This window comes from Anser brachyrhynchus, assembly GCF_964034855.1.
Source record: "Anser brachyrhynchus genome assembly, chromosome: 1".
Taxonomy (NCBI): Eukaryota; Metazoa; Chordata; class Aves; order Anseriformes; family Anatidae; genus Anser; species Anser brachyrhynchus.
Window position 1 is genome coordinate 88,929,403 of NC_137694.1, and position 17,257 is coordinate 88,946,659.

At 40.4% G+C, this 17,257-nt stretch overlaps 1 protein-coding gene across 4 annotated transcripts in view; it reads left to right on the forward strand.

The window, feature by feature from the left end:
• The first annotated feature begins 8,718 nt into the window (after nucleotides 1-8,718).
• Nucleotides 8,719-17,257, forward strand: part of GABRR3 (gamma-aminobutyric acid type A receptor subunit rho3) — a 36,204-nt gene continuing 27,665 nt past the window's right edge. The window contains exons 1-5 of one of the 4 annotated variants that reach the window (XM_080597330.1): nucleotides 8,719-8,736; nucleotides 8,841-13,400; nucleotides 13,980-14,059; nucleotides 15,258-15,388; nucleotides 15,632-15,761. In XM_080597330.1, the coding sequence (XP_080453456.1) occupies nucleotides 15,313-15,388; nucleotides 15,632-15,761 (206 nt within the window). In that variant the 5' untranslated portion in view covers nucleotides 8,719-8,736; nucleotides 8,841-13,400; nucleotides 13,980-14,059; nucleotides 15,258-15,312. Of the gene's footprint in view, nucleotides 8,737-8,840; nucleotides 13,401-13,979; nucleotides 14,060-15,257; nucleotides 15,389-15,631; nucleotides 15,762-17,257 lie in introns of those variants that run through there. The other 3 variants (XM_080597331.1, XM_080597333.1, XM_080597332.1) reach the window with 3 other exon arrangements.

The window sequence follows — 17,257 nt, forward strand, 5'->3', positions numbered from 1 at the left end:
TTTACCTTCTGCTTGTGGCACAGAATTTCTTTTAAGGTCTTGTGGGCGTCCAAATTTGTCAGAAAGTAACATGGACATTATATATAAATATATATATATATATGGGGCCTTTACTCTTTCAAGAAAGAAAGACAGAGAGAAAATTGAAGCATTACCTTTAAGCTTCATTTGCCTCACTGCAGCTAATAACAATGGTACTAAGAGGACACAAAGTGTTAACTGCAGATATGTAAAAATCCTTAGATAGTGGAAAAAGAGGGCCAATAACAGAGATGCCAGACTTTCAGTTTCACCATCTTCCTTTCCCTTGATAACTTCTCCTCTTCAGAAAGGAACATTCTCCTCTCCAGAGTGACTGGAGCTTCCGCAATTCCTGAGGGGCTGCTTCATAGCCAGAGCGTTCCCCTTTGCAGTTTAAGGGTGTTCCCCCACAGCCCACATCTGCCTGGCCTGTCGATCTTGTTCCTTTTCTCTGCTGGTTTGGGAGCTGCCTTGACTGCAGCAAAGGCTGTGACTGCAGCAAGGAGGTAGGAGTGCGGAACGGCAGTACCTCCCATAGCTTTTCAGAGGCTCAGAAGGATTTGTCACTCGTGCACACAAACATGTGACAGAAACATATGGCTAGGAATGAGCAATAGCTTCCTACGCTCCCTCACACTGGAGCTGGCAGGTCTGCTCGATGGAAGGTACGGAAGAAAGAGTGAGGAGGAAGTAGATTTTTATAAAACCGGGGAATAATTAAAATGTTCTCAAAGGTGATCTGTGCAAAACAGCTGCCAACTCCAACTGCTAGCTTACAGCGTTTGTCTCTCTCTCAAATCCTCTGCCTCTCCTAGCCACGCGACCTCACTGTTGCAGGAACCAAGCAGTCATGTGCACAATTCCTCCATTGTGCTGCATCTTGCGTTTGAGCTGGTCATCCTACCATGGTGCTGTGCAGCCTAGTCAATTCTGACTGCCTGCTCTCCAGATGCAGAGTCATCCAGATGCCTGTCATCCTTCTTCTGTGAGTTTTACCCAAATGTTCAGAAATTTCTGAGCCTTGCTGGGCGAGTTATCCCCAGCTGGCAGGGAAAGACAAGAGAGCTCAGGCAATATCCAGGACCAAAACTCCATTCCACTTGCTTGGATTAATCCCTGCTCTCCTTACCCCTGTTTTTATCTCAGGGGATAACAGACTAGTTTACTTTTAGGCCAAGTTTCCTACAAATGCAGAAAATGTTCAGGGCCATTTAAACTGAGATCTATGGGACACAAAGAAAACGCTAGCTAGAAGTCATGGGGAAAGTCCAGGAGCTACCCTTCCAGGAGGGTAGAAGAAGCCTCATTTGTGGCTGCTACCCTAAAGTGGTCCTTCAGAGCAGTGGCTGGGCAGGCTATTTACACCATTGCCTCTTTGCATCTCTGTAAACCAATGCCCTCTTTGTACAGTGTTGATGGTAAATGAAGATCTGATGCTCCATGCATGTGAAATGTGAAGGTATCAGGCAAGATTCATACAATCCCTTTATAACCTTATTAGGATTATTAGGTTACTAGGATGTAGCTTCTTCTCCCTCCTGCTGTGATGTTGAACAGAGAGTTATTGAAATAAAGTTGTTTTCAAAATAAACTGGTATTTCAGGGATTTTATGCACTCTCAACTCCTGGGTCTACCATGTCTGAAGAGACTGCATTCAGATGACTCTCTTGCCGTGTCCCCTTGAGTCTGCTGATTCTCCAGCACTGTGCATACCAGATATCAACTTGACTGTCTTGGTCTGAGGAACCACCATGCCAACATAAGGAAAGAAAACAATAAATAGAGTTAAAACCAAAACCAAAACAAACAAACAAACAACAACAAAATAAACAACAACAACAACAAAAAAACACAACAGGATAAACAAGAATGCAGTCAAAATTAAGGCTAGCAATTAGGCAATAAGCTTTTTAGGCTGTTTTATTTAATCTTACTGATTCAGACTTTGAATTCCCGAGTACACTTGTTTAAAACTTCAAACTCCAGTTTCATGTTCTGCATTTGTTTTCTATAGTCTGTTCTTGGAGGGTATTCTGTACTGACTCTTTATAAGGAAGATTATATGCCAGCCTGTTCTAAATAGTATGTGAAGTGATGAGTTTCAACACTGATAAAAGAAAAGGAATTCATACCTGCAAGACCACTAGGTAAGGTGGGCTGGGCTTACAAAGAAATGTAACATTGCATTTATATCACTAATTAAAAGCTACAATAGCACAAAGTTTCCACTTAAACATAAGGAAATAAAAGTTATGGAGAAGATATTCTGGGCAATATTGAAAGGCAGTTAAAGAACAAAGCAATTATCAGGCAAAGTCAATGAGGGTTCATGAAGGGAAAGTGCTGCCTTACTAATCTGATCTCCTTGTATGACAAGGTCACTAGCTTGGTGGATGAAGGGAAGGCCCTGGATGTAATTTTTTCCAGATTTTAGTAATGCCTTTGATACTGTCCCTCAAGGTACCCTTCTGGACAAGTTGTCCAGCTGTGAGATAAACAGGTTCACACTATGCTGGGTGATGATCTGGCTCAATGGTAGAGCTCAAAGGGCTGTAGTAAATGGAGGTATATCTGTCTGGCAGATGGTCACCAGGGGTGAGGGTGGTCAAACACTGTAACAGGCTTCCTAGAGAGGTGGTTGATGCCCCATGCCTGTCAGCGTTCAAGGGGCATCCAGGTAATGCCCTCAATAACATGCTTTAGCTTTTGGCTAGCCCTGAAGTGGTCAAGCAGTTGGACTTGATGATCTTTGTAGGTCCCCCCCTTAAAAAACACTGGACCCTAGGACCTTGCACTGGAAATTTAAATGTTGGTTTTGGGGTGCTTGAGTGACCCTTAAATCTGAAAGGCTCTAGTAAATTGTGTCCCAGACTTGTCAAAGCTCAGTAAGTATGCTGTTTTCGTAACTTCAAGAAATCCCACAGAGCTGGTGGAGAAATTGTATCTTGGCTTCAGGCAAGACTGAGTTTAAGAAAAAACTCTGAATGAAACATGGACTCTTCTGCTTTTCAGAATAACCATCAAGAGGATTTTGGCTTTTTGGAGACATGTAACCCTGACCATACTTCGCAGATGAGCAGATAGCTCTGGAGGACCAGCACCACTTTATCTGAGATGAGTAACATAAGAGAAAAATGTTGTTTTTTTTGGTGGGAGTTTATTCAACAACTCTTTTCATGGTGAAACCCCTTCATTCCAAGCTCTTCTGAGAATAGACTCAGCCCAGTTCAGACTCCAGAAAAGGCTTCTCCTTTGCGAGGAAGAATGTGTTTTCTGTCTTTAAATATAAGTAAAAGTGTCTTTCTGTAATGCTCTTTTTAATATTGCTTGAGGTATAAAATGAGATATAAGTAGAAATTTAATTAATTTCTCTCTTGGTATTAGATGGAGGCAAATAGCCATGATGTGTGTTGACTTTAGCTGTGAGCTAAGTTTAAGACATGAACCAGGACCAGAGAAATTGGTTTCCCCTTTTCAGACCACTCTAATGAATGACCAACAATTTTTGCATTGTCCTGTGTCTGTGAGATGCTGGCCCAGGAGTTGCAGCAGCGAGGGCATGGTGAGAGTGGCAAGCAGCTGAATGGCAGCTAATTTCCACTCCTTTGCCTGTGCTGAGCTCTCTTCCGGAGCTGTCGGGTTGTTCCTGGTAACCAGCCTTGCTGACAGCTCACAAAGCTCTGCATTTTGGAGTCTGCAGTATCAAAGTGCCTTTAGGCTGTCAGTCTGTAAGCTGCCAGCAGATCTATAGATGAGTGGACTGCAGGCTTCATAGATCCATAGGCAATGACACGGAGGAAATAACGTGCTGCAGGCAGTGCTATGCTTAGCTCTGCCTGTCAGCTTTAATTTTAGCTCTTTAATTTCCTGTGGCTGCAAATGATGGTGATGGGCTGTGCTATCATTTAAAGACTCTGCCTTATACAACATGTGTTTTGGAACGGAGGCCATAATTTTTTGATATCCATCCTTAGGATCTTGATCTGCTGCTTGACTAAAGTCTTTAGAAACTTTCCTATATTAAATATATATATTCTTATTAAGAAATAAATTTGTATTCAGGAGGTTTTAAGGACCCGAGGAAAATCATTTGCTGTCTTCTATCCAATGGATGTTGTGAGCTATTGCATTTTATCTCTAAAATTTGCTACTAAAGAAAAGAAATAGGAACGGGGCCCGCCGTATTTGATCATACTGGGCATATGCATATAGCTGTTTAGATGAGGTGTGTTTGCATTTGTCCTGTTTCTCCTTACCATGTGTTGATCTACCCACTGAGTTATGTAAAGGGTCTTTTAGAGCATTTTACAGTCCCTTCCTGACCAGAAAGGGTAAAATGGGTTTTTGATGATCCCTTGTTTTTCCTCTGGAATTTTTACATGAATAACAATTACTCTGCCTTCCCTTAAAAAAAAATATAGTGTTTTGACACCCATTAAGCCATGTTCATGAGCTTTTACTTCGCTGTGACTATATATCCTATACATCCTGACCAACTTGAATTTGAACTGCTAGCTGCATCAAGGCGGGAATCACCCCTCTGTCTTGTGTAAGATCTTAGAAATAGAAGTATATTCCGGTGTAATGAAAATGCATTATTTTCAGTGATGACAATACCAATAATAACACTCTCACCTTATCCTGTCATGTACTTGGAAGGGCTTGCTGAGAGTTATAGCCTTTACTTGACTAGCTATGTTGTGAGCAACAGAAGATGAAAGTGAGAAATTGTCTTATAAAAACACATGGAAAGGTGTGTCCCTAAGAGAAAAATTAAGGCAAGGAGGATTTTCAAAGTGTGAACAAGAGTGTGAATTGTTGCCATTGGGTGTTAAGCTTTATGACTGCTTTTTACATCAATTTGCATACAGCTGCCTTTTCAGGCTGATTCTGAATGACTAGGTGCAATCTTTCTAAACCCTACATTTTCCTCCTGTAGATACAGCTTGGAAACAGAGCATTGCTGATCTAGTGTTTAACAAGGAAAAGTATGCAGCAGTGGTGATAGATCTGCCTACCTCACTGTTGCAGTAGCAGTATTATCTGTATTAATGTACATTTTTATATGGGTTTTATACAGGTTGGAATTAAGGTCTTGCAGGATCAGGGAATTGACATATAGAAGGGATAATAACTCCAGAAACAATGAGCAGGGGAAGTTTGCTCAATTCTTTCAACTATAAATACAATGAAAAAGACAAAGTAGATACGTTAATTTAATTTTGCAGTACAGAAAATAACTTTTCAAACAGCTTTACTTACAAAATGCTGGAAACATTGCAGGCTGAAGAAGGCAGATTTAATAATTGGCCCTGCCTGTTGCACTGAATGTGCTCAAACTCTATCTTTTATACCATCTTTTTCACTATAGCTGAGTACCTTAGTGTGCAGCCTGAAGGGAAGCCTTCTGAAAAGCAGAAAGGAGAGTAATGTTTTTTCAGTAAAGCAATCAGAATCAGTTTATTTTTTTTTCCCTAGCATTTCACAAAACATGATTTCAGAGCCCTGAATTTCTTGCTTCTTGTTCCGTTTCCTCTCAATGCAGTGTGATGAAACTCTCATGATACAACCAGGGATGCTATCACATCACAGTGCAATTTTTTAAAATTCAGTGATGAAAAAAAATCCATATCACCATTGGTGGGAAGCTATACCCAACAAGCCATCAGAGCACATAGACGTGGTGTGTTTGTGAAAGGTTAATGGGGCTGGAGCTGCTGTTGGAGGGTGTCTGTAAGTCTGTAAGTCTGGAAGCCTGGGTGTATTCAGAGTCCCTGCACTGGGACTGAGAGATATCTCCTGTCATGGGAGGATCATGCTCTTCCAGCCCGTGAGTTACACAATGGTGTGCACTGATCGCAGCTGCACGTTGTCCGCTATCTGCTGAATGCAGATCCTTTGTTACAGAAAGAAAACAGAGCACAGCAAAACAAACAAGCAAACAAACAAAACACCTCAGCAATACTGGATAGAATTTTACTGCAAGTCTCGCACGCTCTGTCTCCGAGCCTGAGAAACCCAATGCCTTGCTACAGGTTTTAATCAAGTTGGTGCTTATTCACAAAGAGGTGTACATTTTGTGCCACTAAAAATTAACCCAATTCTTGACTAGGACTCAAGGTTGAGTCTTAGCTCACAATTCTGGAAATCTTTCAGCCGCGGTAGGCACGTACATTTCCCCTGTTCATACAGTATTAATCATACTCCTGCCATTGCAAGGTGTCAGAGTATCTCTGCAATTCCCAAACATATTTTTTTTTCTCTCTTCCTGTTCTCCAAGTCCACACACTATAGACTATAGACTGATTCCCACAGCTATATCTAGCAAGTTTATCACGTTCCTTTCTATTGCATTTTCCTGAATGCTGTGGATCTAGAACACACTGTAATGTAAAACTTGGCAAAAGCACGCTCCCTGTAAAACAAAACTATGTTTCTTATTCTTGTTACTGGAAAAGCTTCTAAATGTGATCATTCATGACTAACAAAGTAGAAGTCAGGCAAAACAGTGTGTTTGCTATTTAAAATCATCTACCTTCAAGTCATCCTGAATTTTTGCACTTGACAACTTTTGAAGTCTGGGGGAAAAATACCTATGACATTATTTCCCAAATTATTTCTACATCAAGTAATCTGTGGTGTTTATTTCCACTACATATTTGACACTCCTGCTAAAATTTGTGATAGACGAAGGCCATTGCTGAGGTTCTATGAATGCCTTGCGCTAAGGTGATCAGATTAAAAGTCGAAAAAAGAATGTGGGATATAAGGAGCCTCTTCCCATTCTTAAAATGTGTTACAGTCGTGCCACCTGCATCAAGTCACAGAAGTCAGTGCAGATGGCACATTACCTGGCAGGGGCCATATGACAGTAGGACACACCATCTGGGTGGACTTATACAAGGAACCTAATGGCTCAAAAGTGTCTGTGCTGGGGCCTGTATCCCTCTAGGTGCAACGTGAACTACAAGATCTCCAACATGAACGATCACCAGTAAATGAAGAACAAAAGAGGGCAGATAAACGACAAAGAACAACAATAAAAGGTGGTGGTGGTGGCAAGTTCAAGGCAAGTATGAGGAGGTATTTATCCGCATGCTGGGCAAGAATGCTGTGGAGCTCCCTGCTGCAGGCTGTTACAGATGCTGGTGCTTTGGATAAGGTCTCTGCAGACAGGAACCTAAGGAGGAACACTATTTCTGAGCAGGCTCCTCCTGTATCTTATCACTAGCTAAAATATTCTTAATCTACATAAGGTAATTAGCATATTAGCAACACTAAATTAGTTTTCTGGGTTTTGTTCATAGAAAGGTCTGCTCTTTTCTTTACTAATGAATTTCTTCGCCTTTTACAAGTATTCTTATTCCCTATATCAGTCTCACTGAAGCCCATCTGCCCACATACAACTTCAATCTTTTTTGTCATAAATTAAAAGCTGCTACCTTTATTTCAATTCTAAATGACTTCTAATGGTCTTTTGCAGTGCGTAATATACTAAGGTCTAGTAAAGGAATTGAGATCAAATTACAGTCACTGGATCTTATTGCAAAGCGGATGGAAATCAGTTTCTGTAAGAAACGTCAGGGAAGTTGCTCTGGACAAGCTGTGACAGAAGTATCTGCTAAAGAAAATCTGCACAGGCTCGTAAGCAGGGCTCCTCTTAGCCAAAGCAGGACATCTGATGAGCCTTACACCCCCTTTTTCCTGTTACTGTTCCAGACTTTTTATCAGTTTATCCATCCCGCAAATTCCCAGCTAAATCTGCCTGCTAGGCTTTGTGTCACGTCGTCCCCTGGATGAGGTGCCTCTCCATTGGGACTACCGAAGAGCCGCCCTTCTGCTCCCAGCCGACTTATTCCGCCTCGTTTTTAATTTCTTCCTCCTCCTGTTGCTCTCGCAGACCGGTGTTGAAGCAGGGCACCCCGCTGTCCCCAGGTCCACACCGCCCATAGGCCATTAAGAGCCGCCGGAGGCCATTTTGTCTCCCGGCTCCGGGCGGGGAGCGGCGCTGCCACCTTGCGGCCGTTGGCAGGCAGCAACCGCCATCTTGCTGCCGGCCCGCCGTATTCTTAAAAGTTGTATTTTTAATAAAAAGATGGCACGTGGCATAGCCAGGACACCCGTGTTGCAGATCACAGCCCAGACGTTTACATGGAGTTATCTTTATGTTAGCAGTGAAACAACGAACAGGAGAGCTAGAGCTAGGGAAAGACCTCAGAAACCCGATTAGATTCAATGCACATCCTTGTTGGTTTCACCTGTCAGTTGCAGGCAGCAGAAAGGGTGAAATTTTATCTCCTCTCATTGCCATCTTGGTTATTTCTACCTTCATGTCAGGATTTTTTATCAAAGTTACAAGAAGGAGCTGTTCTTAGCCGGAACAAAGATTTTCATGCATAGAACAAATTTCACACCACCCTTCACTGCTGTTGTCCATCACTTAACATCTCTCTCCTTCAAGGTTTTCTTAATACACAAGTGTTAAAGGAGTGTGAGAGAGAGAAATGGAAGAAACCCAACAGTAGCATTACCTGTAAATTTTCCATGGAAATAGCCTGGTTGTACACTTAGGTGCATCCTCTTGGATCTATTGTTTATGCAACACACCATGATCAAGTTACTTGTTTTTAACAGCTGCTTCATTTCAAATGCTGCTCATTTCTTCTGCAGGGTGGACTGGTCAAAGAATTGGCACAGACACATACAGAAATAAAGTATGTTGAAAATAGCATTTTTTTTTTTAATTCATTGCTTAGAAATGTGAATTGTTCAAATATATATATATATATTTTGATTTAGAAATACATTCTTTTGGCAGCCACTGGGAAAACAGAAATTGCCAAACCCTGAAAAAACTAAATATGGGTACCCCCTATCAAAGTGTTGAGATAAGTATATAAAACTTAAATGTGTATTTACTTAAGAATATGATTTGGTTAGTTAAAACTAGCTTCCCAGTTTGAAATGAGCACCTGCTCTGTGATGTGAACATATGTTTCTCTGGAAGTTATCAATGGGAAAGAAAAGCCTGGAAAACAGCCACACTGAATTGTGCCTGATGGCTTCTGAAGCTGTTTTATGTCCAATAGAGATCAGACTTTAATCAATAAATCTGTCTCTGTTTTGATTGTAAATCAAAAAAGTTTGTAGTGCTAAAGCTCAAAGGCACATATTTCCAATCGTTCAACAGTTTTTTTCTCCTCATGTTCACAGGTGACAGAAAAAGGAGATTAGCAGAGATGCAACACATCTCAGAAATTACTTCCCATCTGAGATATTGTTAACTCCCGGACAGCAAACTGGGCTTGTTCTGATATCCCTTTTGTAGAAGGTTCTTAATGAACATCAGGGTGGCAGCAAGAGAAGGGTAAACACAGTTGCTGAATTGTTTTGTTTAGGTCTGTGGAGGGAAATGAGCCAAAAGAGCCTCAAATAGCAGTTAGGACTAACTGGTGAGCACTGCTGAGAGACAGTGATATTTGCCAAACTGCCAAGGCAGAAAGAAAGAAAGAAAGAAAATTGACGCAGTCTATATTGCTTTCATATTGAAGCACTGTGTTCAGGCCATACAGATGGCAAACTAGCTTCCTTCTTGGGGATACACCATACTGTTGCAAGCCCTTGTTTTCTGTGAGTTGCTCAGGCTTATGGGTCATCCCCTTTCTCTTCCCTCACTAGTGAAAGGCACTAAGATTTTTAAAGAAATGTATCCTACAGACACAAAGAAGCAAACCCTGGAAACTCCTCCTGGGATGAGATGGACGTGAATGCAGGAGCACGGTAGCTGTATCCAGTGCCTGTGATCAACATGAGATAGTGGAAAGGCAAAACGGTTAAGTTATTGCCTTGTTTTCTGCCACGGAAAACAGTGAGTTTATAAGCATAAATCTAGGATGAATGTGGCTGCCTGTTTTTTCCAGAGATATCCCTCAAGACACAGATTGTTCCTTAACAGGAGGCAGTAAAACTGATTATTTTACTTTCCAAATTGCTGGTGTAGAAGCTAAGTAAAAGGATTTAGGGATTAATTTAATTAAATGATTAGTCTGTCAAGGGCAAAATGGCAAAGGGGAAAGAATCCTCAGTTTAGAGGCTGTATAAATAGGGAATGTGAGGAATCAGAGACGTTTAGGCAATTGTTTTGTTATCCTTTACTTTTTAATGAACTGCACTTTTTCTTAATGAGCCATAAGAACTGGATGCTCACTGATGAGAAGAAAAAACAGAGTGCTGAAGTTAAATTTTATTTCTAGGATTTTGATCTCTCATCAGCATTTCCTGCTGACTTGGCTGTGCACAGTTTTCAGAGTACTGATTTTAAGATGGATTGACCACCCAGATGCCAGTGAAGCCAACTGGAAGCCAAATATTTTGTATTTCTCTCAGTGGCTTCTGAGTTAATGTCATTTCCCAATAGCAATTCTAGAGTTTAGGTTGCAGATTTGAGTTTTAGCTTTGCTGTTTATGGGAGTGTTTGAGGGTTTGGAATAGTGACACCAGGTCTGTGGCTAGAGGAGGTGTCAGAACAGAGAAGTTCTTGCAAAAATGTGCTTAAGGCTGTATTTTCAATGTCCCAAAGCAGCTGTGAGGTGAGCTGAACTTCACAGGATGTCAGAACCACAACCAGACTCCTGGGCTCAATGTGGATCCATGTGATATAGATGTGTAGAGTGTATCTGGTGACTGTGCATTTACAGTTTGGTTTACTTTGCTGTAGGCTTTGTCTGGTGCCAGGAATGCTCCCTGTGATGATATGAGAATTTCACAGAGAGTGAAATATTAAAACATATGAAACAATAAGTCTAGAACCATAATTTCACTGGAAATTTGTATGCAAAAAAATTATATCACATTAAAGGGAAAAGGAAAACCAGTAGCACTTTCTTTTTACAGTAAAAATAAATAATCATTGGAAAATACTATGTGCTTTCTTCAGCATTGTTACTATTAATACTATTTTTCATATCACCTAACAGAAATTAAGGGTACAGTTTCATGGTTGGCTTAAGCCAGCCTAGCTGTATGTCACCACGGAAGGGGCAGATTCTCCCTGCCACGCTGCTGCCCTCTCCTTGAAGAAACTAGCTGAGCAGCTGCTGCTGGTGACGCAAGACTAGCTTGTGCTAGTGCCAGGCCAGTGTGCTGCAGGGATGGACAGAGGGCAGAGTTTCACCAGTAGCCTGGTAGTTCTGTCTAAGCTGGTTGTAAAACCATAGAGTTTATCTGAGTAAGCACTGTGCAAATATTTTGCACAGCTGAGCTGTCAGTTTTGCTGGCTTTTGCATGTTTTTTTTTGTTGCTGTGTTTTTTTGTTTGTTTTCTTCTGTTTCTTTTTCAGTGCTTTGCAGTCCTTAAGTGTCCAGTTTGTTACCTCAGACTACTTGGGACAGTCATGAATGTTCACTTGCCACCCCTACTAAGAGACTTCATACGAAGCGGAATCATAAGAGCTGGGTCACACTGCAAGGGTTAAGTAAAGCACTTCATCCATTTTGAGCTCTGTAAGCTGGATTCGTAATGCTCAGTCTCTGCTTTCCTCTCACTTCATCTTGTTAGGAAATGTGAATAGGCACCTTATTCTAGTGAGTTGGTTCATCATCTGTGTTGATATAAACAGGACAGAGTATCCTTAATTCTGACTTTTGTATTTTTGCAAGTGACTGCAATATAAATGGTAAGCTGTATGTGCTGGGCCTGTTACCATAGAAAAGCAAAACGCTGCTTATTCTTGCACTGCAGTATTTCATACACACTCACACAGCCACTGCTCTGGGTAACCTGTTTTCTATGATTTGCTAGTTGTATGGGATACCCTCTATCCCTTCTACTTTATATAACATGTATTAGAAACATGCATCTTTCAGAAGATTCTTAAGAATGCTTTTTTCCTTGTTTCATTCTCTGATTAAGAGAATCAAAAATATATTCCAGGTAAACCTACACCCTTTGTTCGACATTGCATTTCTTCTCCATCTTGCGCAGCAAATTTGCAGGTTTTTAGTACTAATGTGCGGCAGTGTTTCAGCTCCCATTGTTTAAAGTAGACTTAAGATGTGCTCAGATTTTCTGAAAAATGCAGGCCTCTGAAATGTCTCTGCATCCTTGGCATTCTTCTGCTCTCGTTTTTATAATAGCTGTTGTCAATTTGCTCTGTTTTGTGATTTGCAGTGGAGAGGGGTCTGTAGTTCCAAACTGAAGTTACCTGAAACTGTGTATTATTTTGTTTATTAAAGGGGAGGCATCTAATTTTCTGATATTAGGTGGTGTACTTACCTTTGTTTCTTTTGCTTGGTTGTTTGCAAACTGTTCTAATAAGCTCATGCACTATAACCACATACTGGATTTGTCCTTGAAAGAAGCGTTGTAAGCATTTCATGGGCTACAGAGAAAGGATAACTTTAAAGAAATATTTTAGTGGTAGCAAAGAGACAATGTTTTAACTGTGTTTAAACACAAGGAGCTGTTAACGACTTGTCCGAAACAAGCAAAGTGTTTTTTCTTCTGCAAAAAAAAATCCTTTCAGAATTGATTACTGATAAATGCATTGGAGATTAACCTGTTTTCTTAATGTTAATTTATAATGTTATTATAATCTGTTTTGTGTAATGCTCTCTTACCCAGAGGAAATTAAAACAGCTCTAGTATGAAGAAACCCTGTTGCTGTGGGTGACATCTAGTTGCCCTCACTGATATTACACAGCCATTACTGGAAGTGTTCACCATTTCATGCTGCAGGAGTCCCTCCCAAGGACTTCATGTGTGGGGGATAGACAGAATCAATTTCTGGGAATATTCCATAGCTAAAGACAGAAAAATAGTACTAAGATTTGCAGTGCGCTTGCTCAAGGCTCCTCAAGGTAATATTTAGTGTTACGATACCAGTGATGTGGAGGTGGTGGAATATGCTAGTGTGTCTAGCCCTCAGTTTTGACTAAAGCAGAAACAGTGAAAGGAACACTGAGCATGCTTTGGAAATCCTCCATGGAGTACTTCTTTCAGCACCACAGCTTAGTGGTGAACTTCATGCTCCAGCCAGGAATAACAAACAGCAGGGTACTGATATCTGAATGAAAACATCAGTTACCTCTTTCTGTTAAAGACTCCCCTCTTGGCTGATGTACCTTCTGGAGGAAGGGACATCCATATGCAGCTTAGCCAGGAGCAGGCAGTCATTCTGCAAAGCCAAGTCATTTGTCTTTGCTCTATCCCCGGAGCAGGGGCTCTAAGCACTCCATTTTCCAGCCAAAGTAATTACACAAAGTAATATTTTCCTGTTTTTAATGGACTCTTTTGACTTCCTCAAAGAAAGCACACAAAGTCAACACATCTACGCATCAGCGTGATGTGATTTAGCCTCGGGTTCCTTTCAAAGAGCTTGGTGAGTAACCTCTCCTTCCCTTCTATCCTCCTTAGTGAGGATAATAGCTACCAGTTTCAGATAAGGGTGATGTTAACCTCTACAATATAGCTTTCTCCAAAGTCTCTGGAAACAATGTGGATGATTACTATTAGCAGGGAAGACGGTGTGTACATGTAGTTAATTATTTGTGGTTGAGGACAATGGTTGATAATGAGTTAACACTGAGGAGTGTGCAGATAGCTGAACATGCAGAATTGCAGTAACACCTTTGTCACACAGCCTGCAGTGTAGTTAACTCTGTATCCGATCTGCTACTGTTGGGCCTGTGCTTGGGCAGGGAAAGAGGAGGACCCAAAGGGTATTTTCTCTATTGTGATTTAATCAGGTATTCTGATACTTTGATATATGTAGGCTGGATGAGACAAGACAGCTTAACCAAACTGGCTAGGAAACAAGTATTATCTCTACCTGGAATAAATTCTTATTAGAGTTATTATTTATTTTTCCTTTTCCCTCTAAACCGTAGTGCGAATTAACGGAACCTGTTAAAGGTCTTATATACTCTGGCATAATCAAATATATGTGTACCTTCTCCAGAAACTCCACCCTGGGAATACACTAAGACCTGCTGGAAACACTATCTGGCTAACCCTGGATCAGTCTGCAAATGATCTTCTGTGAGTTTGTTGAACAGGAAAGGACAAAACCATGAACAATGTAGAGTGAGAGGGATAATGGGGTTGGAAACCTTTGATCTAATCTAACACTGTTACATTTTTATACTGATTGGGAAAGGAATATTTTTTTTTTTCTTTTCCAGTCACAGGAAGATAGCTGTTCAACTCCTAGTGGAAAAAAATCAGCAGGAATTATTTGGTAATCTCCTCCTGGAAATAATTTGCATCTGATAGTTACTTCTTGGGCCAAATAAAGTTAGTTGAGAATCCCAAGGGACTTCTGAGGAGGCAGATGTCTACATCACAAAATGATTATCCTGTTACTCTGTGGTGTTAACAGTCTCAGCTGACAGAATAGTGGGTGTTTTGTGTTGTTTTGTTTTGTTTTGTTTTTTTCCCTCCTCCCCCTCTATTTGTTTGACTCAGGAAGAAGCCTACTGCTGGGAGACCTGAATTACTTCTACTTTTGTCAGATAGGGGTTGGGGATTTCCATCTCCCTAACTTTCATCTCTCTCATTTTGTAGATAAAGAAAAATAAACACATGCTGTCAGTTTTGGAAATTACTGAACTTGCTGATGGTTTTAAAAGGATAAATTGATTGTGTCAGCTAAGAAGGTGTGTCCAGTATTGCCCAGTTTGAAGTCCACAAGAAATCTTACCACTTTTAATAGAAGCTGGCAGTCTTATCTCTTAAGCAACATTTTGTTAATATTTTGCAATTCAATCTGCCATTGAACAGGCAGGGCAGTCTAAACAAATCAAGATAACATTAGGGGTGGTAGATATTAGGTGTGCACATGCCTTGTATATTTAGGATAAATTAAATAGATAGCTGCAGAGCTTAGAAAAAAAAAAAAAAGATTGTCAGTATTTCCAAATGTTAATGGGGAGTATTGAAACAAGACTTCATTTGTAGGCTGGACTTGTTTCATGGCATTATGCTTTCTGTATCTACAGACAAAATGCTTTCTACTGCAGATCACAGAATCCGAAATGATCTTAATGGTTGGGAAGACAATGCAATGTAGCCGGTTAATGAAAGAGCTTGATCTGTACAGAAAATTATTTTGAGCAGATACACACACACATAGAAAGAAAGATTAATTTAGAGACCTTTGTCATTAAAAAAGATTTTTGTATGGTTTTCTGTGGGATTTAAGGGGGATTAAATGTTTGACATCACTTTGCCTGCACAGGCTATGTTGTTGAAGAGGTTACTGAGTGAGTGATGGAGAACTCAAATATGCGCCTATGCTGAAAGAGTGGAAGCAATGGATCAGACTGCAACCTGGCAAAAAAATTTGCTCTATCTACTATATTTCTAAAAGTAAGGTGCTTCTGGTTTGACAACAGATGCCACAGGAATGTAGAGCTTAAGGAATTTTAATGATTTGCCAAAATATGAGGGGAACTCAGAGAGGGCATTGGAGCTGGGATGCCTATGTCTTCTGTCTTCAGTGATGCCTTGCTTCACATGCATCCTTTGTGTGATATGCTGTTTCTAAACAGTAAAAGCACTAAAAAGTCAGCAAAGTGGATTGGCTGATCAGGTGCATTTCTCTTTTGGAAGAGATGGTCCTGGTCATGAAGCTTCTGCTCCTCACCTGCCTGTGGCCAACAGCAGTGCTACACAGCTCTCAAAGTCAGCATCACCATCGTCATCATCGGCAACAATTCTCATTCTTAAGAAAGCATAACAGGTAAGCAATACATTCTCTCTGTCTGTGTTCCTCTGATAAACTTTGTGCTGTCTGTCAGCAACCTTTTGATGCACCCTATTTGTTCACTGTCCTGTTTTGCCAGTTTCTGAATATATGCTATGCATAATACATGTATAGGGTGTTCCCGAAACAGAAATGGTAAACTATTAATTGACAGAGCTTTTTCATAATTAGACATTACATAATGCGATTTCATGTATGCTTCATGTATACACAGGCATGTACACACTCACACCCCCACACAACTCTTCTAAATCGTGTGATATCAGACTACTATTTTGATGAACTGAGTATTTTTGTCCTCACTTCCCTTACAACAAGTAGAAATGCCTTCCAGAGTTTGATGCTAATGTTTGAAAGTGACTTCCATTAACTAAACAGCAGAGTAGCTACACTGTTAAGATGCAGAAGACATTTTTATGGCACTAAATGAGGTGAATTGTACTTTATTTTTAGTGATGACACAGTGTGCTCCCATTCTGGAATACGCCTATGCTTTTAGACATTGGAAGGGAAATTGTTCATAGTCTTTCCAAACAAGTAATTTGTTTAAAAGGAATAGTGATGCAAAGCTTTTTGTATAAATTTCTATGCAAAGTGTTTGTGCTTTTTCCCACAAATGCAATTTCACGTCTTCCACGTGAGGCCTCTGAATGTGTTTTGAGATCAGTCTCATAACATGTAAACAGACCACTGACTACCTGTGATAATTCAGGTAAAATCTCTCTTTGTTGGGAGGTAGGAAACAGTGTAATAAGTAGCTCTATTTAAGGAAGGAGAAGAGGTGCAATGGTTAAACTTTTTCCTGTCCTTGATGCCCTATTAAAATGGGCAGAGGAGCTCATTGTTTTTTCATACTAATCACCTATTGAGAAAAAGTGACATAACTGGACTCCTCTGATGTGGTTAAGCTGTTTTTAAAGTTACATGCTTTGTAGCAGGCATACAGCAGCTTTATCTTCTGTATCACTCCTTATGTGATAATCCAGCAGTGACATATCTTTGAGTCCTTACATGTCTTGTTAAAATCATGGTTAAGCAACTCAAGGCAAGAGAAAATATCCCAGTGACACAATGGAAGTGCCTGGAGATGCTATATAGCTCAGTATTTCTGGATTTCACCTCAAGGTCATAGGATCAAGTTTAGTCTAAGCCAAAAGCTCATGAAAAGAATGCCTACTCAGCAGACTGTTTGAAACACTGATAATTTTAGAGTGAATGCTAGTGCATGATTATTTGTAACAATAAAACAAAATAAACAGAACTAGAACTAATGTCAAAATAAGGTATAATATGTTGCTTTACTAGTCTCAGGAAGCAACTGAGAATCAAATGGAAACAGAATAAAATAACTCCTTAGTGCTGTAGGGGTAAAGAAGGTCTGCGTTAAGCTGAGCTAATACATTTTTGCTAGTGGTAAAAGGGAAACGTATGCTAATATTTGCATTTATCCCGTTCTGCAATAGCTGGACATT